Here is a 20,840-nt window from a genome sequence, read left to right as displayed (position 1 = left end):
TGCAGCCACTCTGGAAAACAGTATGGAGGTTCCTCAGAAAGTTAAAATAGAACTACTGGGGCGCCTGGGTGGCTCAGTGGGTTAAAGCCTCTGAATTCAGCTCAGGTCATGATCCCAGGGTCCTGGGATCGAGCCCCGCATTGGGCTCTCTGCTCAGCAGGGAGCCTGCTTCCCCCCCCACCCCGCCTCTCTCTGCCTGCCTCTCCACCTACTTGTGATCTCTGTCTGTCAAATAAATAAATAAAATCTTTTAAAAAAAAGTGTAAAATAGAACTGCCCAGCAATTTGCACTACTAAGTACTTACACATAGAATACAAAAGTACTAATTCAAAAGAATACATGCACCTCAATATTTACAATAGCATTATCAACAATAGCCAAATTATGGAAAGAGCCCAGATGTCCATTGATGAATGAATGAAAATATGTATATATACACAGTGGAATTTTACTCAGCTATAAAAAAGAATGAAATATTGCCATTTGCAATGACGTGGATGGAGCTAGAAAGTAGTATGCTAAGCAAAATCAGTCAGAGAAATAAAAGTACCATATGATTTCGATCAGTTGTGGAATTTAAGAAACAAAACAAATGAGCAAAGTGGGCGAAAGGGAGACAAACCAAGAAACAGATTCAACTATAGAGAAGGCACTGATGGTTACCAGAAGGGAGGTGGATGGGGGGATGGGTGAAATAGGTGATGGATGTTAAGGAGGGCACTTGTGATGAGCACTGGGTGTTGTATGGAAGTGTTGAATCACTATACTGTACACCTGAAACTAATATTAAAATGTATGTTATCTAACTGGAATTTAAATAAATACTTTATAGTTTGACAGAGAGAGAAATCACAAGTAGGCAGAGAGCCAAGGAGAGAGAGAGAGGAAAGCAGGCTCCCCGCTGAGCAGAGAGCCCAATGCAGGGCTCAAACCCAGGACCCTGAAGTCATGACCTGAGCTGAAGGCAGAGGCTTAACCCACTGAGCCACCCAGGTGCCCCTTAAATAAATACTTTAAAATTTTTTAACAAACAGTGTGGTGTAGGGGTACCTGAGTGGCTCAGTCAGTTAAGCGTCTGACTCTTGGTTTTGGCTCAGGTCACCATCTCAGGGTCCTGGGATCAAGTTCCCCCATGGTGGGCTTCCTGCTCATCAGGGAGTCTGCTTCCCCCTCTGCCTCTTCCCCTGCTCATGCTGTCTCTCTGTCTCTCAAAAAATTGATCAAAAAAATTTTAATGGTGTGGTACGTATAACAGCACTAACGGAAGATGTTCACTAGTAAAATGTTCAGTTAGGGAAAAGGAGGAATGCCTGGGTGGCTCAGTCAGTTAAAGCATTTAACTCTTGGTTTCATCCCAGGTCATGATCGGAGCCCTGTGTCAGGCTGTGCACCGGGCACGGAGTCGGCTTCAGATTCTCTCTTCCTCTCCCTCTCCCCCTCCACCCTCCATCTCTCTCTCTCTAAAATAAATAAATAAATCTTTTTTAAAAATTAAAAAAAAAAAGAACTAGGATTCAGATAGCTCAGGTTTCAATACTTTCCTTTTACTTAATAAGGGCCAGATATAGCTCATTGTATAGCAAATAGAATGCTGGGTCATTTGCCTTATCCTGGTACAGCATAATCAACATTTTGTACCATTCAGTCTCAAACAGGTTTTAAGAACTTTCAAGTGCTGGTAAGCAATCAGTTGAGAGGGCTTTAGAGATTATAGTTCATGAGGAAAACCATTTCCTGTTTGGACTTTGAGGGTTTGGAAAATAAGATGAACTCTGAAAGCTAAAGAATTAAAGTGACCCTTGGTCAGATCTGAGCCACCAGGAAAATAAGTATAAAATAAAAATCTATGATGTATACCTTAAAGAGAGATACGACAGTGATACAGCATCTCATTAAATACTTGCTAACATAAACTATCCTTTTCTCTTTTTCTTATTCTTCCATGTCCAAAAGATGGGTGAGGATCTACATTAATCACTTCTAAAAGCATCTGCATAAAGGCATCTTTTTCTATGCAAGGAAGGTGAGCACAGGAAAAAAACATGAATGTGAAAGCTATTAAAAGTAGGCACATAAACAGAGGGGGATAATTCCCTAAGCTTTCAGACTACATTATACAGTTGACCTTTGAACAATGGGGGCATTAGGGGAACTGACCTCTCCCACCCCCACACAGTTGAAAATTCATATATAACTTTTGACTCCCCAGAACTTAATTAGTAATAGCCTACTGTTGACTAGAAGCTTTACCAATAACAGAGTCAACTAGCACGTATTCTATATGTTGTATGTATTCTCTGCTGTTTTCTTACCATAAAGTAAGCTAGAGAAAAGAAAATGTTATTAAGAAAATCATAAGGAAGAAAAAAAAAGAAAATCATAAGGAAGAGAAAATATATTTATAATTGTATTTATTGAGAAAAAAATCCATGTATGAGTGGATCCATGCAGTTCAAACCTGTGTTGTTCAGGAGTCAACTCTACTTGCAGTTTTCCCCCAACTTCCTAGGATATTAATCAGTGACAGAATTGTTAAGACTGGTGGGATGTTCAACTATCATCTACAACTTATAGATGGAAATCTGGAGCCAAAAAAATCTGTTGTGACTTGTGAATAGTTAAAGAAGTTATTCAAGTTGTGAAAGACAAGAATAAAACTTTCAATTAGTTAAGTCTTCCTTCATTTGATTTGACAGAGAAACCATCTACGGGAGGATGTGGTATTTTACTTCAGACTTCTCCAGGGGCGACACTGCATACACCAAGCTGGCTTTGGACCGGCACACTGACACTACCTATTTTCAAGAGCCCTGCGGGTAAGTGAAGTAGAATTTTCCATATTAGGGTCTTTACATGTGATGGCCTTGAATAATTTCTTTATTTTCTTAAATTCTATTAGCCAACATATGGGACATCATTAGATTCAGATGTAGTATTCAATAATTTATCAGTTGCATATAACACCCAGTGCTCATCATATCACGTGCCCTCCTTAATGAATAATTTCTGTCTTCTATTTGAACCAAGATAATATCTGCTGCTACTGATATGTGTGACTATTTCTTTTTCTTCTCTTAGAAGGATGATCATTTTGAAAATCTTTAGCTCAGTCTTCTTTGGACTTATAAGAATGAATGTTTTTGAAATGATTGAGAATACACCTTACTATATAAATGGATCTTAATTTTGTTTAATTTGCATTTTTGTCAAAGTAATTACCAACAACTTACCAAAAAAGTGTAATCGTTAATTTTGGAATTGTACAATTTTCTTATATTTAGTTATATTGCAAAGGGGTCAGTCTTTTAAACACAGCTTCTTTGGGTCGGTATTAACAGGAATTTGAATCCAGATTGTAAGAAGTTGGAGAGGAGGAATTAGTGAAAAAAACCTTTTTTCACATGGAATCAGAAGCTGCTGAGCCAAAGCTATCCATATTTTTCCCCAGCTTTATTAATATGTAATTGACATATAACATTATATAAAGTTAATGTGTACAATGGTTATATATTATTATTACCACCATAGCGAACAGAAAATAGATCTTAAATGACTCCCCACAAAAATGAAGATAATTATGAGACACAACGGATAAATACCATACTCACCTACTGTTTACCACTTACTAGAGATACCTGTAGTTATTTTGTTATTGATCTTGCTTCTGCCTTTAGACGATGAGCCTGAGGCACAAAGATATTATTAAAGTGAGTATACGTATGGTTTTGTAAAGACAGTATGAGAGGGTGATAATATGCAATTGATTGTGATTACATTAATTTTCTTTAAGGGTTTGGAACAGGGAGGCGGGGTTAGGGAGTAGGGTAGGAAAAGAATAGATGAAACAAGATGGCATCAGGAGGGAGACAAACCAAAAGAGACTCTTAATGTCACAAAACAAACTGAGGCTGGCCGGGGCGGGGGAGGGGTGTAGGGTGAGGGTGTTGGGTTATGGACATTGGGGAAGGTATGTGCTATGGTGAGTGCTGTGAAGTGTGTAAACGTGGCAATTCACAGACCTGTACCCCTGGGGCTAATAATACATTATATGTTTATAAAAAAAATAAAAATTAAGGGTTTGGAACTTAAAGAGTATTTGGTTCATGAGAGGAAGACTAAAGCAGGTTTTAGAGATCCTTGTCAATGTTATCAGTATATGAAGCTCCCAACAGCCCTCCATCCTCATTCTAGGGAGTGCAGAAGGAAGAAAGAGGAAATGGGATGGGAAGCATCTGGACAGAGGTTGACATTCAAATTTTGAGTATTCTTTCCTCTTTGACCACTACCAAAGATAAGCAGTTAAGTTGTCTTTGCCTTTAATTTAAACCTTTCTGATCAATGACAAGGACCAAGTAAGTACATGAGCAATATAGCAAGAGTGGTTAAGAGCTCAGGCCATGTCATTAAGAGATCTGGATCTGTATCCCAGCTGTAACATATATTAGCTTTGTGATCTTGGACAAGTAACTTAATTTCTCTATGCCTCAGTTTCTTCATTTGTGAAATGGGACTAGTAATAAGACCTATTCATTAGTATTACTTAGGGATTACATTACATGATGTATTTAAAGCATATTTAAAGCATACTGCCTGACACATAATAAGTGCTCAAAAAATGCTAGCTATTACTATTATTATCATCACTTTAGCCATTATCATCATCGTCATCAACATTGTTATATGCCTTGTCCTTTCAAAAGTTATCTTTGCCTGGATCTCATCTTCTCCGGCATCGTTGGAGATTGCTCTCTCCTACCTCTTCACCCTTTCATACCTATTGACTCCTTCCTATCAGCTTCTCATATCTTCTTTGGACTCTTTCTCCTTCTAGCTGTAGTCTTGCTTTATTCCTCCCCTTCTCAGCTAAACTTATTAAAAGAATCATCTACATTTAGTGTCTTCATTATCACTTCCCATTCATACCACAATCCATAGTCAGCTAGTTTATCCAACCCCTTCCAATTAAAATTACTTTCTTTAAGGTCATCTGGGTGGCTCGGTGGATCAAATATCCAACTCTTGATTTTGATCAAGCCCCACTTGGGTTCTGTACTTAGCAGGGAGTCTGCTTGAGATTTTCTGTACCCTCTCCCTCTGCCCTTCTCCTACCATATGCTCACTCTTAAATAGATAGATAGATAGATAGATAGATAAAACAAAGATAAAATCATTCTCTCTAAAGTCACCAGCAACTAACTTACTGCCATACTCAGTGTGTACCTTTCAGTCTTCCTCTTACTTGACCCCTGGGGCATGCTATTAACCACTAGCTGTTCTTAAATATCCTTTCTTTTTTAGTTTTCCTCCTAGATCTCTGACCACTTTTCTTAAGCATCCAGTGCTCGCTTATTTTCCTCTGTCCATGTCCTAGATATTGTTGTTCCTCAAGATTTCCTGTTTGTCATTCTTTTCTTACTTGAAATGATCTCTCCAAATGACTTTTTCCATGCTCTTGGCTTGAGCTATCACCTACAAACTACAAAATCCACCTGTCTTCTGGGTTAAAAAGTCTTGACCGAGAAGTTTCACAGAAAACTCAACAGTCCAGAACTGATGTTTCTCATTTTAATTGTATTTATATTAGGTTCTCCTTGATTTTATTCCTTCTCTCTGCATTCATTTTTTTTACTTATTTTACTTTGTTATTTACTTCTATTTTTTTCTAAATTACTATTAATTTTATTTTCCCCTTGTTAATTTGAAACTTCTGCTGTAGTTTTCCAGCCTTTTAAATCCCCTTTCCCCTGTTCCTCTGTTAACATTTTCAGCCACATATGACTCAACTATTTCAACACAGCCCCTAAACTGAACTTCTTCCTCAAACCTTCACACCCCCTCATTAAGATCAATTACACTTTTGTCTGCATTCTCCATCCCAGCAAATGACAAGTTGTCCAAGTGAAGAACCCGAAATCATTCTAGATTTGCTCCTTCTTCCTCTACTACATTTAATCAGTTATCAAATCTTGTCAGTTCTACTCCTATGGTATCTCTTTGGTGTGTCTTTTTTAATAACACCCTTCTCTAAGCTCAAACCCTCAGTACTTTTGTCTATTTCAGCTATCACGTTGTCTTCTACATTTTTTATCATCTTCCTTCCCACCAGTCCATCTCCCATACTGTCATCATAATCTAGTCTTAAAAAATGTTAATGTGACCATAGAGTTTCCCAGTTTAAAATCCTTTCATGATTCTCTGTGCTATGCTGACAGGCGCTTCTTTCTCTCTTCCTTAAATATATTTTGTAAATTGTGGCCTCTCTGTATCGTGCATACAGCTTTATTATAGTGCCTATCATATGTTACTGGTATTTATTTCCTTCATGTTTACCTGCTAGACTGTGGGCTTTTTTAAAACAGAGACTATATCTTATTCATGCCTTTATTCCCAGGGTCTGCTTGTACATATTTTAATTCATATTGAATATGTTTAGAAGAAACCTGTAGTGGAATTAATGTTTCAAAGCACAAAAGTATAACTGAGTATAAGGAAAAACAATTAACTTGGAAATGAAAATGATATAAATAGATTCAATTATTAGTTCACATATAATTTTCTAATATTCCAATATATTCTCTTTTCTGCACTAAACAGAAAAATTTAATTTTTTCCCTGTTTAGCATTCAAGTGTTTCACTGTCTTAAGCACGAAGGAACAGGTGGCAGGACACTGCTGGTAGATGGATTCTATGCAGCGGAACAGGTACTTCAAAAGGCACCTGAGGAATTCGAACTCCTCACCGAAGTGCCACTGAAGCATGAGTATATTGAAACTGTTGGAGAATGTCACAACCACATGATTGGGGTTGGGCCCGTCTTAAATATCTACCCTTGGAATAAAGAGCTGTATTTGATCAGGTGAGTACCAAAGAACCACCTGCCGGTACAATGTATTTACCAATTATTAGCCTTCAAACGATTAGCTTAATGAAAATGCCTAAAATCCTTGTATTGCCCACATTTTAATCTTGCTATTTCATAGCCTTTATTAGTATAATTTCTGTTCTATTATACTTCCCATGGAAAAATAAATAGGCCAACAGGTAAATAATATTAGATTTGGAGGGAACAGATGTTTGAGATAGTATTTTAAAATGAAAGCACTATTGAAACCACAAACAGTTATTAAACTGTGCTCACTGACCAAACAGGTAGAGTACCCAAAGGCATGAAAACCACAACATTTGTAGCCCAGATTTATGCAAATCTCCTGGCCTGTATATCTAATAGTCTACCAGATGTTGCACTTAAATGTCTTGTAGGATCATAAAGCACATCATATTCAAAATTGAACTCATCATCTTCACTCATTTCAAGCCTGCTTCTGCACACCCAGTTGCGAGGATAAAAATAAATTGTTGCCCCTGCCTATGCCCCAGGATTGTAATATGAACTACGCAAATACTAATTCCCTTCCACTGGATAACCTTCTCTAAAAAACTCTGCCTTAGTCATCTCTTGTATCTCCATTGCCTAGAACAGTGAGTAGATATTCAGTATTTTTTCCAACATTTGATTATAAACGCTTTAAACGTATCAAAAAGTTAAAAGCATTTACAGTAAAACCCATAGACCTACCACCTAGATTCCACCAGGAAGGTATTACTATGCTTGTTTTATTACCTATCTACTTATCTACCTATCTATTTATTTAATCTTATTTTTGATGCGTTTCAAAATTGTACATTGTACGATTATATGAAATACATTGTAGCTATGACTACATGTCCCCCTAAATACTTCAATATTTATATCTTTAAGTAGAGTTCAGTATCTGTTTACAAATGTTTAAATTTGAAATTAAATTTACATGCAATTACTTTTTAAAATATCAAATATATTAGTTGAGTTTTGATAAATGCATAGACCTATATAACCTACACCCCTATCAAGGTATAGACTATTACCATCACTGCAGAAAGTCCCCTTGTACCCTTTCCCAGTCCAACATGTACACTCACCCCAGAGGAAATCACTATTTGATTTTTGCCACCGTAAATTAGTTTTCCTGTTCTAGAAATTCATACCATAGAATAAATCCATTTTTTATTAATAAACACCTGGGCTCTTTCTAATTTGGGGTTATTATGAAAAAAACTGCCATGAGCATTCATAGAGAAAAGTATTTTTGTAGATACGTGTTTTCATTTCACTCAGGTAAATAGCTAGGAGTGGAACTTCTGAGTCATGAAATAGGTGAGTATTTGTCATAAAACAGCTACTGGAACTTTTACTAAAGTAGTTGTTTCATTTTACATTGTCATCAACAGTGTATAAAAGTTATAGCTGCTCCATGTTGTTGCTAATACTTTGTGCTGTCAGTCTTATTAGTTTTAGCCATTATAGTAGTTGTCTCTTTGGGAGTTAATTTGCATTTTTTTTTTTTTTTTGATGATCGATGATGTTGAGCATCTTTCTGTATGCTTACTGGCTATTTATATATCTTCTTTTCTGAAGTATCTGGTTTAATCTTTTGCCCATTTTTTATTGGGTTGTTATTATTGAGTTCTAGGAGTTCTTTATATACCCCGGTCACTATTTCTTACCTGATATATGTCTTAGGACTATTATTTTCTAATCTGTAGCTTACCTATTTCTTTTTAACAATATGTTTTTATGAGCAGAAATTTTTAATTTTAATGCAATTTAATTGAGTAGTTTTTTCTTTAATGATTATTGTTTCTATGACCTGTAAAAGGAATCTTTGACTGCCCCCATGACATGATGACATTCTGTGTTTTCCAAAGGTGTTATACTTCTATTTTTTACATCTAAATCTGTGATCTATATCAACTTAATTTTTTTCTGTGTTATGAGGTATGGGTAGAAGTTCATATTTTTTATATGTGGATATCCAGATATTATAGCCTCATTTGTTGAAACGACCTTCTTTTCCCCCATTGAATTGCCTTTGCAACTCTGTCAAAAAATAAAATGACCAGGGGCACCTGGGTGGCTCATCAGTTGAGCAGCTGACTCTTGATTTCAGCCTAGGTCATGAGCTCAGGGTCACAGGATCAAGCCCCACATCAGGCTCTGTACTCATCAGGGAGTCTGCTTGTGGATTCTTTCTCCCTCCCCCTCTACCCATCTCCCTGCTTTTGCTAGCTCACTCTCTCACGCACGCACTCTCTCTCTCTCTCTCTTAAATAAATACATAAATACATAAATAAACCTTTTTAAAAAATTAAATGTCCATATAAATGCGGGTTTGTCTCTGGGAGCTCTATTTGATTCCATTATCTATTTGTGGTTCCTTATTGAAGTTTCATACTCTCTTGGCTACTGCAGGTTTACAGTAATTTTTGAAGTCAGATAATATGTTTGTCAGCTTTGTTCTTTTTCAAGATTATTGTAGATATTCTAGATTAGGGGTCTACAGATTTTTCTGTAAAGGGCTAGATGGTAAATATCTTAGGCTTGTGCGTCACATGGTCTTTTTTAAAGATTTTATTTATTTATTTGACACAGAGAGAGCACAAGTAGGCAGAGCAACAGGCAGAGGGAGAAGCAGAAGCTCTGCAGGGAGCCGGATGCGGGGCTCCATCCCAGGACCCTGGGATCATGACCTGAGCCAAAGGCAGACACTTAACTGACTGAGCCACCCAGGCACCCTAGTCATATGGTCTCTATCACATCTACTCTGTACTGTTGTGGAAGCACAACAGTAGCCCTAAACAATATCTAAATGAATGAGTGGGCCTGCATTCCAGTAAATATTATTTACAAAAATGGGCAGTGGGCTGGATTTGGTCCACAGACCATAGTGTGCCAGTCCTGGTTCTAGATTCTTTATATTTTTATATAGATTTTAAAATCAACTTGTCAATTTTTAGGAAAAAAGTCTGTAGGGTTATGATTGGTATTGCTTTCAATCTGGAGATCATTTTGGTGATAACTAACAAACTAAGAGTTTTGAGTCTTCCAACCCATGAACCTAATCTATCTTTCTATTTATTTAAGTCTTTAATTTCTCTTAGCAGTGTTTTGTAGTATTGAAGATACAGATCTTATATATCTTTTGTTACTTTTATTCCTAAGTATTTTTATATTTTGATGGTATTATAAAATAAAATTTTAATACTATTTTCCAATTATTTGCTGCCATTATATTAAAAAATTGATTCTTTTTTAAATTTAGCATTGTATCCTATAACCTTGCTAAAGTAATTCATTAGTTCCAAGTTTTGCTTTTTGGATTTCTTAGGATTTTCTATATAGAAAATCATGTTGTAAGGATAGTTTTCTTTTTTTCCTTTCCAATCTGTATATCTATTCATTTGTTTTTCTTACCTTACTATACTGGCTAATGCCTCCAATATGATCTTAAATAAGAGTGGTAAGAGCAGACATCCTTAGGATGAAAGTGTTCAGTATTTTGCCAGGTAGCATATTAGCTATAAGAGTGTTGGTGGGGCACTTAGGTGGCTCAGTTGGTTAAGCAGCCAACTCTTGATTTTAGCTCAGATCATGTCTCCGGGTCCTGAGATCTAGCCCCATGTCAGGCTCCTCATTGAGCATGGCGTCTGCTTGAGATTCTCTCCCTCGTCCTCTCTCTTTGTCCCTCCCCCTGCTTATGTGCTCTCTCTATAAAATAAATAAAATGAATCTTTTTTAAAGAGTGTTGGTGATGTCTTTTATCTGCTGGATGAATTTCCCTTCCCGGTTCCCTGAGATTTTTTTTTTGAATCACAAATGGGTATCGAATTTTGATAATGTCAATTATCAGTAAAAACAATTATGTCATTTATCTTCTTTATTCTGTTAATACATTAATTACATTAATTTCAAATGTTAAGCCAACCTTGTACTCTGAGAATAAACTGTACTTGATCATGATTTATTACTAAACACACACAGTGTATGTGTGTGTGTGTGTGTGTCTGTATGTGTGTTTGTGTGTGTGTGTGTGTGTGTTAATAGTGTGGGTCCAATCAAGAGATAAATATCACACAGTAGTTTCTTTTTGTTAATTTTTAAAATTTAACTGCAGAATAACATATGGTGTTATATTAGTTTTAGGTTTACAATATAGAGCTTCAACAGTTCTATAAATTACTCAGTGCTCATCATCAGGGAAATACAACTCAAAACTACAAGGACATATCACCTCATACCAGTCAGAACTGGCTAAAATTAACAACACAGGAGACAAGCCTTGGTGAGGATGTGGAGAAAAGGGAACCCTCACACTGTTGGTGGGAATGCAAACTGGTGCAGCCACTCTGGAAAACAGTATGGAGGTTCCTGAAAAAATAAAAATAGATCTATTGTATGATGCAGCAATTACACAAGTAGGTATTTACCCAAAGAATACAAAAATACTACTTCAAAGGGATACATGCACACCAATGTTTATAGCAACATTATTTACAATAGCCAGATTATGGAGAGCCCAAATGTCTGTCCATCAACTGATGAATAGATAAAGTGTGGTATGTGTATGCAATAGAATATTACTCAGCCATTAAAAAAATGAAATCTTGCCATTTGCAATGATGTAGATGGTGCTAGAGAGTATTATTCTAAGTGAAACAAATAAGACATGAAAGAGAAATAGCATATGATTTCACCTCTATGTGATTTAAAGAAACAAAACAAATGATCATGGGGGAAAAAGAGAGAGGAAGACCAAGAAACAGACTCGTAATTATAGAGAACAAACTGACGATTACCAGAGGGGTGGTGGTTGGAGGGATGGGTGAAATAGGTAATTAGGATTAAGGAGTGCACTTGTTATGATGAGAATTGGGTGTTGTATGGAAATGTTGAATCACTATATTGTATACCTGAAGCTGATATTATACTGTATAACTAACTGGAATTTAAATAAAAACTTTTAAAAGAGGGGAAAAATGTTCCTACCACTGATGCCATAGAAATTATTACCTGTGCTCTGTGCTAGGATTTATATGGTCTCAGGTCTCACATTTAGGTCTTTAATCCATTTTGCATTTATTTTTGTGTATAGTGTAAGAAGGTTCTCCAGTTTCATTCTTCTGCATGTGACTGTCCAGTTTTCTTAACACCATTTGTTGAAGAGACTGTCTTTTTTAAACTAGATGTTCTGTCCCGTTTTGTCAAAGATTAGTTGATCATAGAGTTGAGGGTCCATTTCTGGGCTCTCTATTCTGTTCCACTGGTCTATGTGTCTGTTCTTGGGCCAGTACCATACTGTCTTGATGATTACAACTTTGTGATACAGCTTGAAGTCCGGAATTGTGATGCCTCCCACTTTGCTTTTCTTTTTAACATTGCTTTGGCTATTCAGGGTCTTTTCTGATTCCATACAAATTTTAGGATTATTTGTTCCAGCTCTGTGAAAAAAGCTGATGGTATTTTGATAGGGATTTCATTGAATGTGTAGATTCCTCTAGGTAGCATAAACATTTTTAACATTTGTTCTTCCAATCCATGAGCATGGAATGTCTTTCCATTTCTTTGTACCTTCCTCAATTTCAATGAGTGTTCTATAGTTTACTGAGTACAGATCCTTTCCCCCTTTGGTTAGGTTTATTCCTAGGTGTCTTACCATTTTGGGGCAATTGTAAATGGGACTGATTCCTTGATTTCTATTTCTGCTGCTTCATTATTGGTGTGTAGAAATGCAACAGACTTGTGTGTTTACTTTATACCCTGCCACTTTGCTGAATTCCTATATCAGTTCTAGCAATTTTGGGTTGGAGTATTTTGGGTTTTCCACATAGAGTATCATGTTATCTGCGAAGAGTGAGAGTTTGACTTCCTCTTTGCTGATTTGGATGCCTTTTATTTCTTTTAGTTGTCTGATTGCTGAGGCTAGGACTTCTAGTACTGTGTTGAATAGCAGTGATGATAGTGGACATCCCTGCTGTGTTCCTGACCTTAGGGGAAAAGCTCTCAGTGTTTCCCCCATTGAGAATGATATTCACTGTGGCCTTTTCATAGATGGCTTTTATGATACTGAGGTATGTTCCCTTTATCCCTGCACTGTGAAGAGTTTTAGTCAAAAAAGGATGCTGTACTTTGTTAAATGCTTTTTTTGCAACTATTGAGAGAATCATATGGTTCTTGTCCTTTCTTTTATTAAGTTAGTGTATCACATTGATTGATTTGCAGATGTTGGACACCCTTGCAACCCAGGAATAAGTCCCACTTGGTCGTGGTGAATAATCCTTTTAATGTACAGTTGGATCCTGTTAGCCAGTATCTTTTTTTTTTTTTAAAGATTATTTATTTATTTATTTGACACAGAGAGAGAGATCACAAGTAGGCAGAGAGGCAGGCAGAGAGAGAGGAGGAAGCAGGCTTCCTGCCAAGCAGAGAGCCCGATGTGGGGCTCGATCCCAGGACCCTGAGATCATGACCTGGGCCGAAGGCAGAGGCTTAACCCGCTGAGCCACCCAGGCGCCCCTGTTAGCCAGTATCTTGGTGAGCATTTTTGCCTACATGTTGATCAGGGATATTGGTCTGTAATTCTCCTTTTTGGTGGGGCCTTTGTCTGTTTTGGGGATCAAGGTAATGCTGGCCTAATAGAAAGGCTTGGGAAGTTTTCCTTCCCTTTCTATTTTTGAAACAGCTTCAGAAGAATAGGTATTAATTCTTCTTTAAATGTTTGGTAAAATTCCCCTGGGAAGCCATCTGGCCCTGACTCTTGTTTGGTGGGAGATTTTTATTATTACTTCAGCTTATTTTTATTATTACTTCAGTTTCTTTGCTTGTTATGGGTCTGTTTATGGTTTTCTATTTCTTCCTGTTTCAGTTTGGTAGTTTATACATCTCTAGGAATACATCCATTTCTTCCACGTTGCCTAATTTATTGGCATATAGTTGCTCATAATATGTTCCTAAAATTATTTGTATTTTTTCAGTGTTGTTTGGGACCTCTCCCCTTTCATTCATGATTTATTAATTTAGGTCCTTTCTCTTTTCTTTTTGATAAGTCTGGCAAGGGGTTTATCAATCTTATTAATTCTTTCAAAGAACCAGTTCCTAATTTTACTGTTCTTTTGGTTTCTATTTCATTATTATCTGCTCTGATCTTTATTATTTCTCTTCTTCTGCTGGGTTTAGGATTTATTTGCTGCTCTTTCTCCAGCTCTTTTAGGTGTAAGGTTAGTTTGTGTATTTGAGACCTTTTTTGTTTCTTGAGAAAAACTTGTATTGCTATGTACTCCCTCTTAGGACCACTTTTGCTGCATCCCAAAGGTTTTGAACAGTTGTGTTTTCATTTTCATTTGTTTTCATGAATTTCTTTAAATTCTTTAATTTCCTGGTTGACCCATTCATTCTTTAGTAAGATGCTCTTTAGTCTCCCTGTATTTGAGTTCCTCCCAAATGTCCTCTTGTGATTGAGTTCTAGCTTCAGAGCATTGTGGTCAGAAAATATGCAGGGAATGATCCCAGTCTTTTGGTACCGGTTGAGACCTGATTTATGACCCAGGATGTGATCTATTCTGGAGAATGTTCCATGTGCACTCGAGAAGAATGTGTATTCTGTTGCTTTAGGATGGAATGCTCTGAATGTATCTGTGAAGTCCATCTGGTCCAGTGTGTCATTCGAAGCCCTTGTTTCTTTGTTGATCTTCTGCTTAGATGATCTGTCCATTGCAGTGAATGGGGTGTTGAAGTCCCCTACTATTACTGTATTATTATCAATGAGTTTCTTTAATTGTATTATTAATTGGTTTATATAATTGGCTGCTCCCATGTTAGGGGCAGAAATAGTTCCAATTTTTAGATCTTCTTGTTGGATAGACCCTTTAATTATGATATAGTATCCTTCCTCATCTTTTTTTTTAAAGATTGTATTTATTTCTTTGACAGACGGAGATCACAAGTAGGCAGAGAAGCAGGCAGAGAGAGAGGGAAGCAGGCTCCCCGCCGAGCGGAGAGCCCGATGCGGGGCTCGATCCCAGGACCCTGGGATCATGACCCGAGCCGAAGGCAGAGGCTTTAACCTACTGAGCCACCCAGGCACCCCATCCTTCCTCATCTTTTACTACAGTCTTTGGTTTAAGATATAATTTCTCTCTTCATATCTATTAGCATGATAAATGGCTTTCCACCCCCTTACTTTCAATCTGGAGGTGTCTTTGGATCTAAAATGAGTCTCTTGCAGACAGCATATCAATGGGTCTTGGGTTTTTTTTTTAAATCAAATCTGATACCCTCTGTCTTTTGATTGGGGCATTTAGCCCATTTACTTTCAGAATAACTATGGAAAGATATGAATTTAGTGCCATTGTATTACCTGTAAAGTCACTGTTTCTGTATATTGTCTCTGTTCCTTTCTGTTATATGTTACTTTTGGGCTCCCTCTTTGCTTATAGGATCCGTTTTATTATTTCTTGCAGGGCTGGTTTAGTGATCACAAATTCTTTTAGTTTCTGTTTGTCCTGGAAGCCTATTTTGAAGCTTTTTATTTTTCCTTCTATTTATCTTTCCTTCTATCGCTTTCCTTCTATTCTAGCTGGATAAAGTATTCTTGGTTGAATATTTTTCTCATTTAGCACACTGAATATATCATGCCAGTCCTTTCTGGCCTGCCAGGTCTCTGTGAATAGGTCTGCTGACAATCTAATGTTTCTACCCTTAGAGGTTAAGGATCTCTTGTCTTAAGCTACTTTTAAGATTTTCTTTTTGTCTCTGAGATTTGCAAGATTCACTATTACATGTCAGCTTGTTGACCTGGTTTTATTGATTTTGAAGGGGGTTCTCTGTGCCTCCTGGACTTGAATCCTATACCTTCTGCCTCTCTCTCTCTCTCTCTCTTTCCCTGTCCTTCTGGGATCCCAATTTTTCTAATATTGTTTTGCTTTATGGTATCACTTATATCTCAGATTCTCCCTTCATGATCCAGTAATTGTTTGCCTCTCTTTTTCTCAGCTTCTTTATTCTCCATCATTTGGTCTTCTATATCACGAATTCTCTCTTCTGCCTCATTTATCCTAGCAGTTAGAGCCTCCATTTTTTATTGCATCTCATAATAGCCTTTTTAAAATTTTGATTTGACCAGATTTTCATTCTTTTATTTCTCCAGGGAAGGACTCTCTAGTGTCTTTTATCCTTTTTTCAAGCCCAGCTAGTATCTTTATAATGATTATTCTGAACTCTACTTCTGACTTCTTACTTATGTCCATACTGATTAGGTCCCTGGCAGTCAGTACTGCCTCTTGTTCTCTTTTTTGAGGTGAATTTTTCCATCTTGTCATTCTGTCCAGAGAAGAATAGATGAATGAGAGAACAAAGTACTAAAATGGTAACAATGACCCCAGAGAAATATACACTAAAAAAAAAACAAAAACAGAAAAGCCTCCAAATGGAAAAAAAAATTAATTAAAAAAAAGAGAGAATGTAATCAGAGAGGTGAACAGAACAGAGCAATACATTGGATCCTGTGTGTATCTTGGTCTGTTTGTTAGAAAACTAGATCCCAAAATTGTAAAGAGAAAAACTGATGTATGTCCAAAAATAAAATTAAATACAATGAAAAGATAGACTGTAACTCTAGAAATGAAAATTAAAAGACAAAAAAGGGGAAAAAAGAAGGAATATAAACAGGTGAACAGAACACGGCAATAAACTATATCCTGGGTGTATTTTGGTCTGTTTGTTAGAAGAAACTACATCCCAAGATTGTAAAGAAAGAAAAACTTGCATATATACAAAAATAACATTGAATATCCTTTCAGTACATTGAAAGGATAGAATGTAGCTGTAAAGATGAAAATTTAAAAAGACTTTAACAAAAAATTAGAAGAAAAAAGAGAGACAATATGATTAGGCAAGTGACGAGAACAGAGCCATACACTAGATTCTGAGTGTATTTTTGGTCTGTTTGTTAGAAGAAACTAATCTTAAAATTGTAAAGAATGAAAATATATTTTTTAATATTTAATTAAGTACAATGAAAGGATAGGTTGTAATTATAAAAATGAAAATTAAAAAATATTTTTTAAAAAACAGATGATAAAATAAGAAATTGTTTGAAAAAGGAAAGAGAAAAAAATTAAAATTGAAAGACTAAAGAATCATGGGGGGGAAAACGTGAATTCTGTATACTATTTTCCCCTAGTGCTAGAGTTTTGTAGTTCTCTATGATCGGTAAACTGGTCTTAGATGGATGTTCTTGCTGATCTGGGCAAGGGGACTGTCTCGTTGATTCTTAGGTGTCTTTGCCCTGGGCGGGATTGCACCACCCTTGCCAGGGGCCAGGTTAAGTAAGCAGGATTGCTGTCTGAGGCTTTTGTTCCCTGAAGGCTTTCCACGCTGCTTTAGAGGATGAGAATGAAAATGGCGATCTCCCAATCTCCAGCCCCTGAGCCAAAAGCTCTGGCCCCACTCCTCAGTGCACCCTCAGGGAAAAGCAGGCCATCACTCCTCTCTCCCTGGTCTCTGCGCTCCTTGCTTACCCAGCCTGTGATAGAGTCTTTCTATCTCGGGCACATGACCCCCTTTCAAGTCTACAAACTGCAAACTTCTATGGCGTGCACCCGAGGCACTCCTCCTGGGTGAGGAAGGGGGTGTCCTGCCATGGTTCTACCACTTGCTGTGCCCCTATGCAGGGAACAGTCACCTGACTGCTGTGGTTTCCAGTTTATGGCAACCCTGAGCTGAGAGCTCACTCTTGGGGTCACTGTGCAGCCAGCTTTCCTGCTCTGATGCCTGGAAGCCACTGCATTCAGGCACCCTAGTCTTCCCGTGACCCCGGGGATCCTGAAACCACACTGTCCCACCTAGGATTCCACCCCACGTCACCACCTGAGCACCTTTCAGGCAGGGTTGTCCCTCACTGGGACAGACTTCTAAAAGTTCTGATTTTGCTCTCCACTGCTCTATCACTTTCTGGTAGCTGGGTGATGGAGGCTCCCTCCCCTGCAGTTTATCTTCCCATATATCACCTTGGATTCATTTCTCCACACCACCTACCTTGCAGAATGTGATCGCTTTTCTATCTGTAGAAGTTACAGCTATTCTTTTCTTTTCTATTCTATGCTTTCTATTTGTAGAGTTACGGCTATTCTTTTCTTACCTCTCCCGTTGAGTTTGCAGGTGTTGAGAATGATTTGACAGCTGTCTAGCTGAATTCCCGGGACCAGATGGAACTAGGGTCTCCTACTCCTCTGCCGTCTTGGACTATCTCTGGGATTGTTTTCTTCATTTCACTTTCTGCCGCTTCATTAATAGTGTATAGGAATGCAACAGATATTTATACATAGATTTTGTATCCTGCAACTTTACTGAACTCCTCTTTCATTTCTAGTAGTTTTTTAGTGGCATCTTTAGGGATTGCGGGGGGGGGGGTGTTTGGTTTTATTTTTCTTAAATTTTTTTTTAACATCTTACTGCATTTTTTCAGTGTTCCAAGATTCATTGTTTATGCACCACACCCAGTGCTCATGCAATACGTGCCCTCCACAATACCCACCACCAGGCTCACCCAATCCTCCCAGCCCCTATCCTGTCCATAATCCCAGTTTGTTAGAGTGCTATGTTATATAAAAGTGGTAAAAAGTGGACATCCTTGTCTTATTCCTGAGCTTAGGAGAAAAGCTCTCAGTTTTTCACCATTGTGTATGATGTTAGCTGTGGGTTTTTCAAATGTGACCTTTATTATTTTGAGGTGTGTTCCTTCTAGACCTATTTTGTTGAGAGTTTTTATCATGGATGGATATTGTACTTTGTCAGAGGCTCTTTCTACATCTATTGAAATGATCATATGGTTCTTATCCTTTCTCTTACTGATGTGATGTGTCACACTGATTGATTTGCAAATATTGAACCACCACTGCATCCTGGGAATAAATCCCACTTGTGTGTAGTGAATGATTTTTTAAATGTACTGTTGGATTTGGTTTGCTAGTGTTTAGTTGAGGATTTTTGCATCTATGTTCATCAGAGATATTGGCCAGTAGTTCCCCTTTTTTGTGGTATCTTTATCTGGCTTTGGTATCAGGGTGATATTCACCTCATAGAATGAATTTGCAAGTTTGCCTTCCATTTCTAGTTTTTTGAAAATTTTGAGAAGAACGGGTATTAACTCTTTTTTAAATGTTTGGTAGAAGTCCCCTAGGAAACCACCTGCCCTGGAGTTTTGTTTGTTAGTTTTTGATTACTGACTCAATTTTTTTGCTGCTTATCCATCTGTTCAAGTTTTCTGTCTTCCTGTTTCAGTTTTAGTTTATATGTTTCTAGGAATTTATCCATTTCTTCAACGTTATACAATTTGTATGGCATACATACAAGAGAATAACATTCTCTCTCTCTTTTGTAAAGATTTTATTTATTTATTTGACAGGCAGAGGTCACAAGTAGGCAGAGAGGCAGGCAGAGAGAGTGTGGGGGAAGCAGGCTCCCTGCCGAGCAGAGAGCCCGATGTGGGGCTCGATGCCAGGACCCCGAGATCATGACCTGAGCAGAAGGCAGAGGCTTTAACCCACTGAGCCACCCAGGCACCCCGAGAATAACATTCTCTTATAATTGTATTTCTGTGATGTTGGTTTTTATTTCTCCTCTTTGTGATTTTGTTTACTTGGATCCTCTCCCTTTTTTTGATGAGTCTAGCGAGAGGTTTATCAATTTTGTTATCTTTTCAAAGAAGAGCTCTGGGTTCATTGATTTGTTCTGTTGTTTTTTTTTTTTTAAGTTTCCATATCATTTATTTCTGCTCTAATTTTTATTGTTTCGTTCCTTCTGCTGGTTTTGAGTTTTGTTTGTTCTTGTATTTCTAGCTCCTTTAAGTGTAAAGTTAATTGTTTAAGTGTAAAGTTAATTGTTTACACCCTCTGGGCTTTCCAGTTTTTAAAATTCCACACTTTAAGTCCCGCTGGTTATATGAACTCATGAAATTGAGCCCTTCTCATTTCCAAAGCCAAGTGTTATGGAGATTCATCTTCCCTGTGTGGGCTTTCCAGTATGAAGTCTGTTTTTTGCCCTTCTGCTGGCCATTGGCTCCCTTCCCACCACAGATGACTGTGGCCTGTTTTGCTCCCTACGGTATCTCCACCCTTCCTACCCTCTTCAGTGTGGCCTCCTCTCTATCTTTAATTATGGATGGGATGCCTGGGTGGTTCTGTCATTGAGCGTCTGCCTTCGCCTCAGGTCATGATCCCAGGGTCCTGGGCTCGAGCCCCACGTCGGGCTCCCTGCTCAGCCTGCTCACCCTCTCCCATCCCCCCTGTTTGTGTTCCCTCTCTAGCTGTGTCTCTCTCTGTCAAATAATTAAAGTAAAATCTGTAATTATGGAGTTTGTTATGCCAGTCTTCAGATCCATTTTCTAGGTTATTTACACTGATGTAATTGTTATCTAGTTGTATCCCTGGGAGGAGACAATCTTAGGCTCTTCCTACTCCTACATCTTCCCAGCTGACTGCCGCACAGTAGCTTAATATAAGGAATTGTAGGGTTATAATAAAAGAATAATTATAAGATATAAGGAAATTCAGTATAGTACCCTAGGTCTGAGGCAGAATATCTAAGGATAAATAAACCTAGTAGGGGCTCAGACCTCAAAGAAAGCATGGTTCAGCCCCCTGATATCAGAGAAGTTTGCTGGTTTGGTTAGGTGGGAACCGGCCTAGAGTTGCTGAGCAAACAACAGGCCACGTTTCAGAGCACAAGCAGGGGAGCAGTCAGCCAGCGAGGGGTTGTGAATACCCGAAAGAACGCTGGGCGCCAGTGAAAGGAGGAAAAACAAGATGAAAGTGGCGGATGGGAGCTTTTGCAGGATGACTGTTTAGTGTCTATGGAACACATGTGGCTGGCTACCTGCAGGTCATTTGGGAGCCCCGTGTTGTGAGGGTTGTGGAAGGGTTATCACCAGGCTGAGGCTGCAAGGCCACAGAGGTACCAAATCCTGG

At 37.9% G+C, this 20,840-nt stretch overlaps 1 protein-coding gene across 1 annotated transcript in view; it reads left to right on the top strand.

Moving 5' to 3' along the window:
- Positions 1-20,840, top strand: part of TMLHE (trimethyllysine hydroxylase, epsilon) — an 87,114-nt gene that overhangs the window by 42,918 nt on the left and 23,356 nt on the right. Inside the window, exons 5-6 of the mRNA XM_080831256.1 lie at positions 2,698-2,817; positions 6,622-6,858. Of these exons, the coding sequence (XP_080687382.1) occupies positions 2,698-2,817; positions 6,622-6,858 (357 nt within the window). The remainder of the gene's footprint in view (positions 1-2,697; positions 2,818-6,621; positions 6,859-20,840) is intronic.

This window comes from Martes martes, assembly GCF_963455335.1.
Source record: "Martes martes genome assembly, chromosome: X".
NCBI classification, from domain to species: Eukaryota; Metazoa; Chordata; class Mammalia; order Carnivora; family Mustelidae; genus Martes; species Martes martes.
This window is presented reverse-complemented; position numbering and strand designations above follow the sequence as displayed.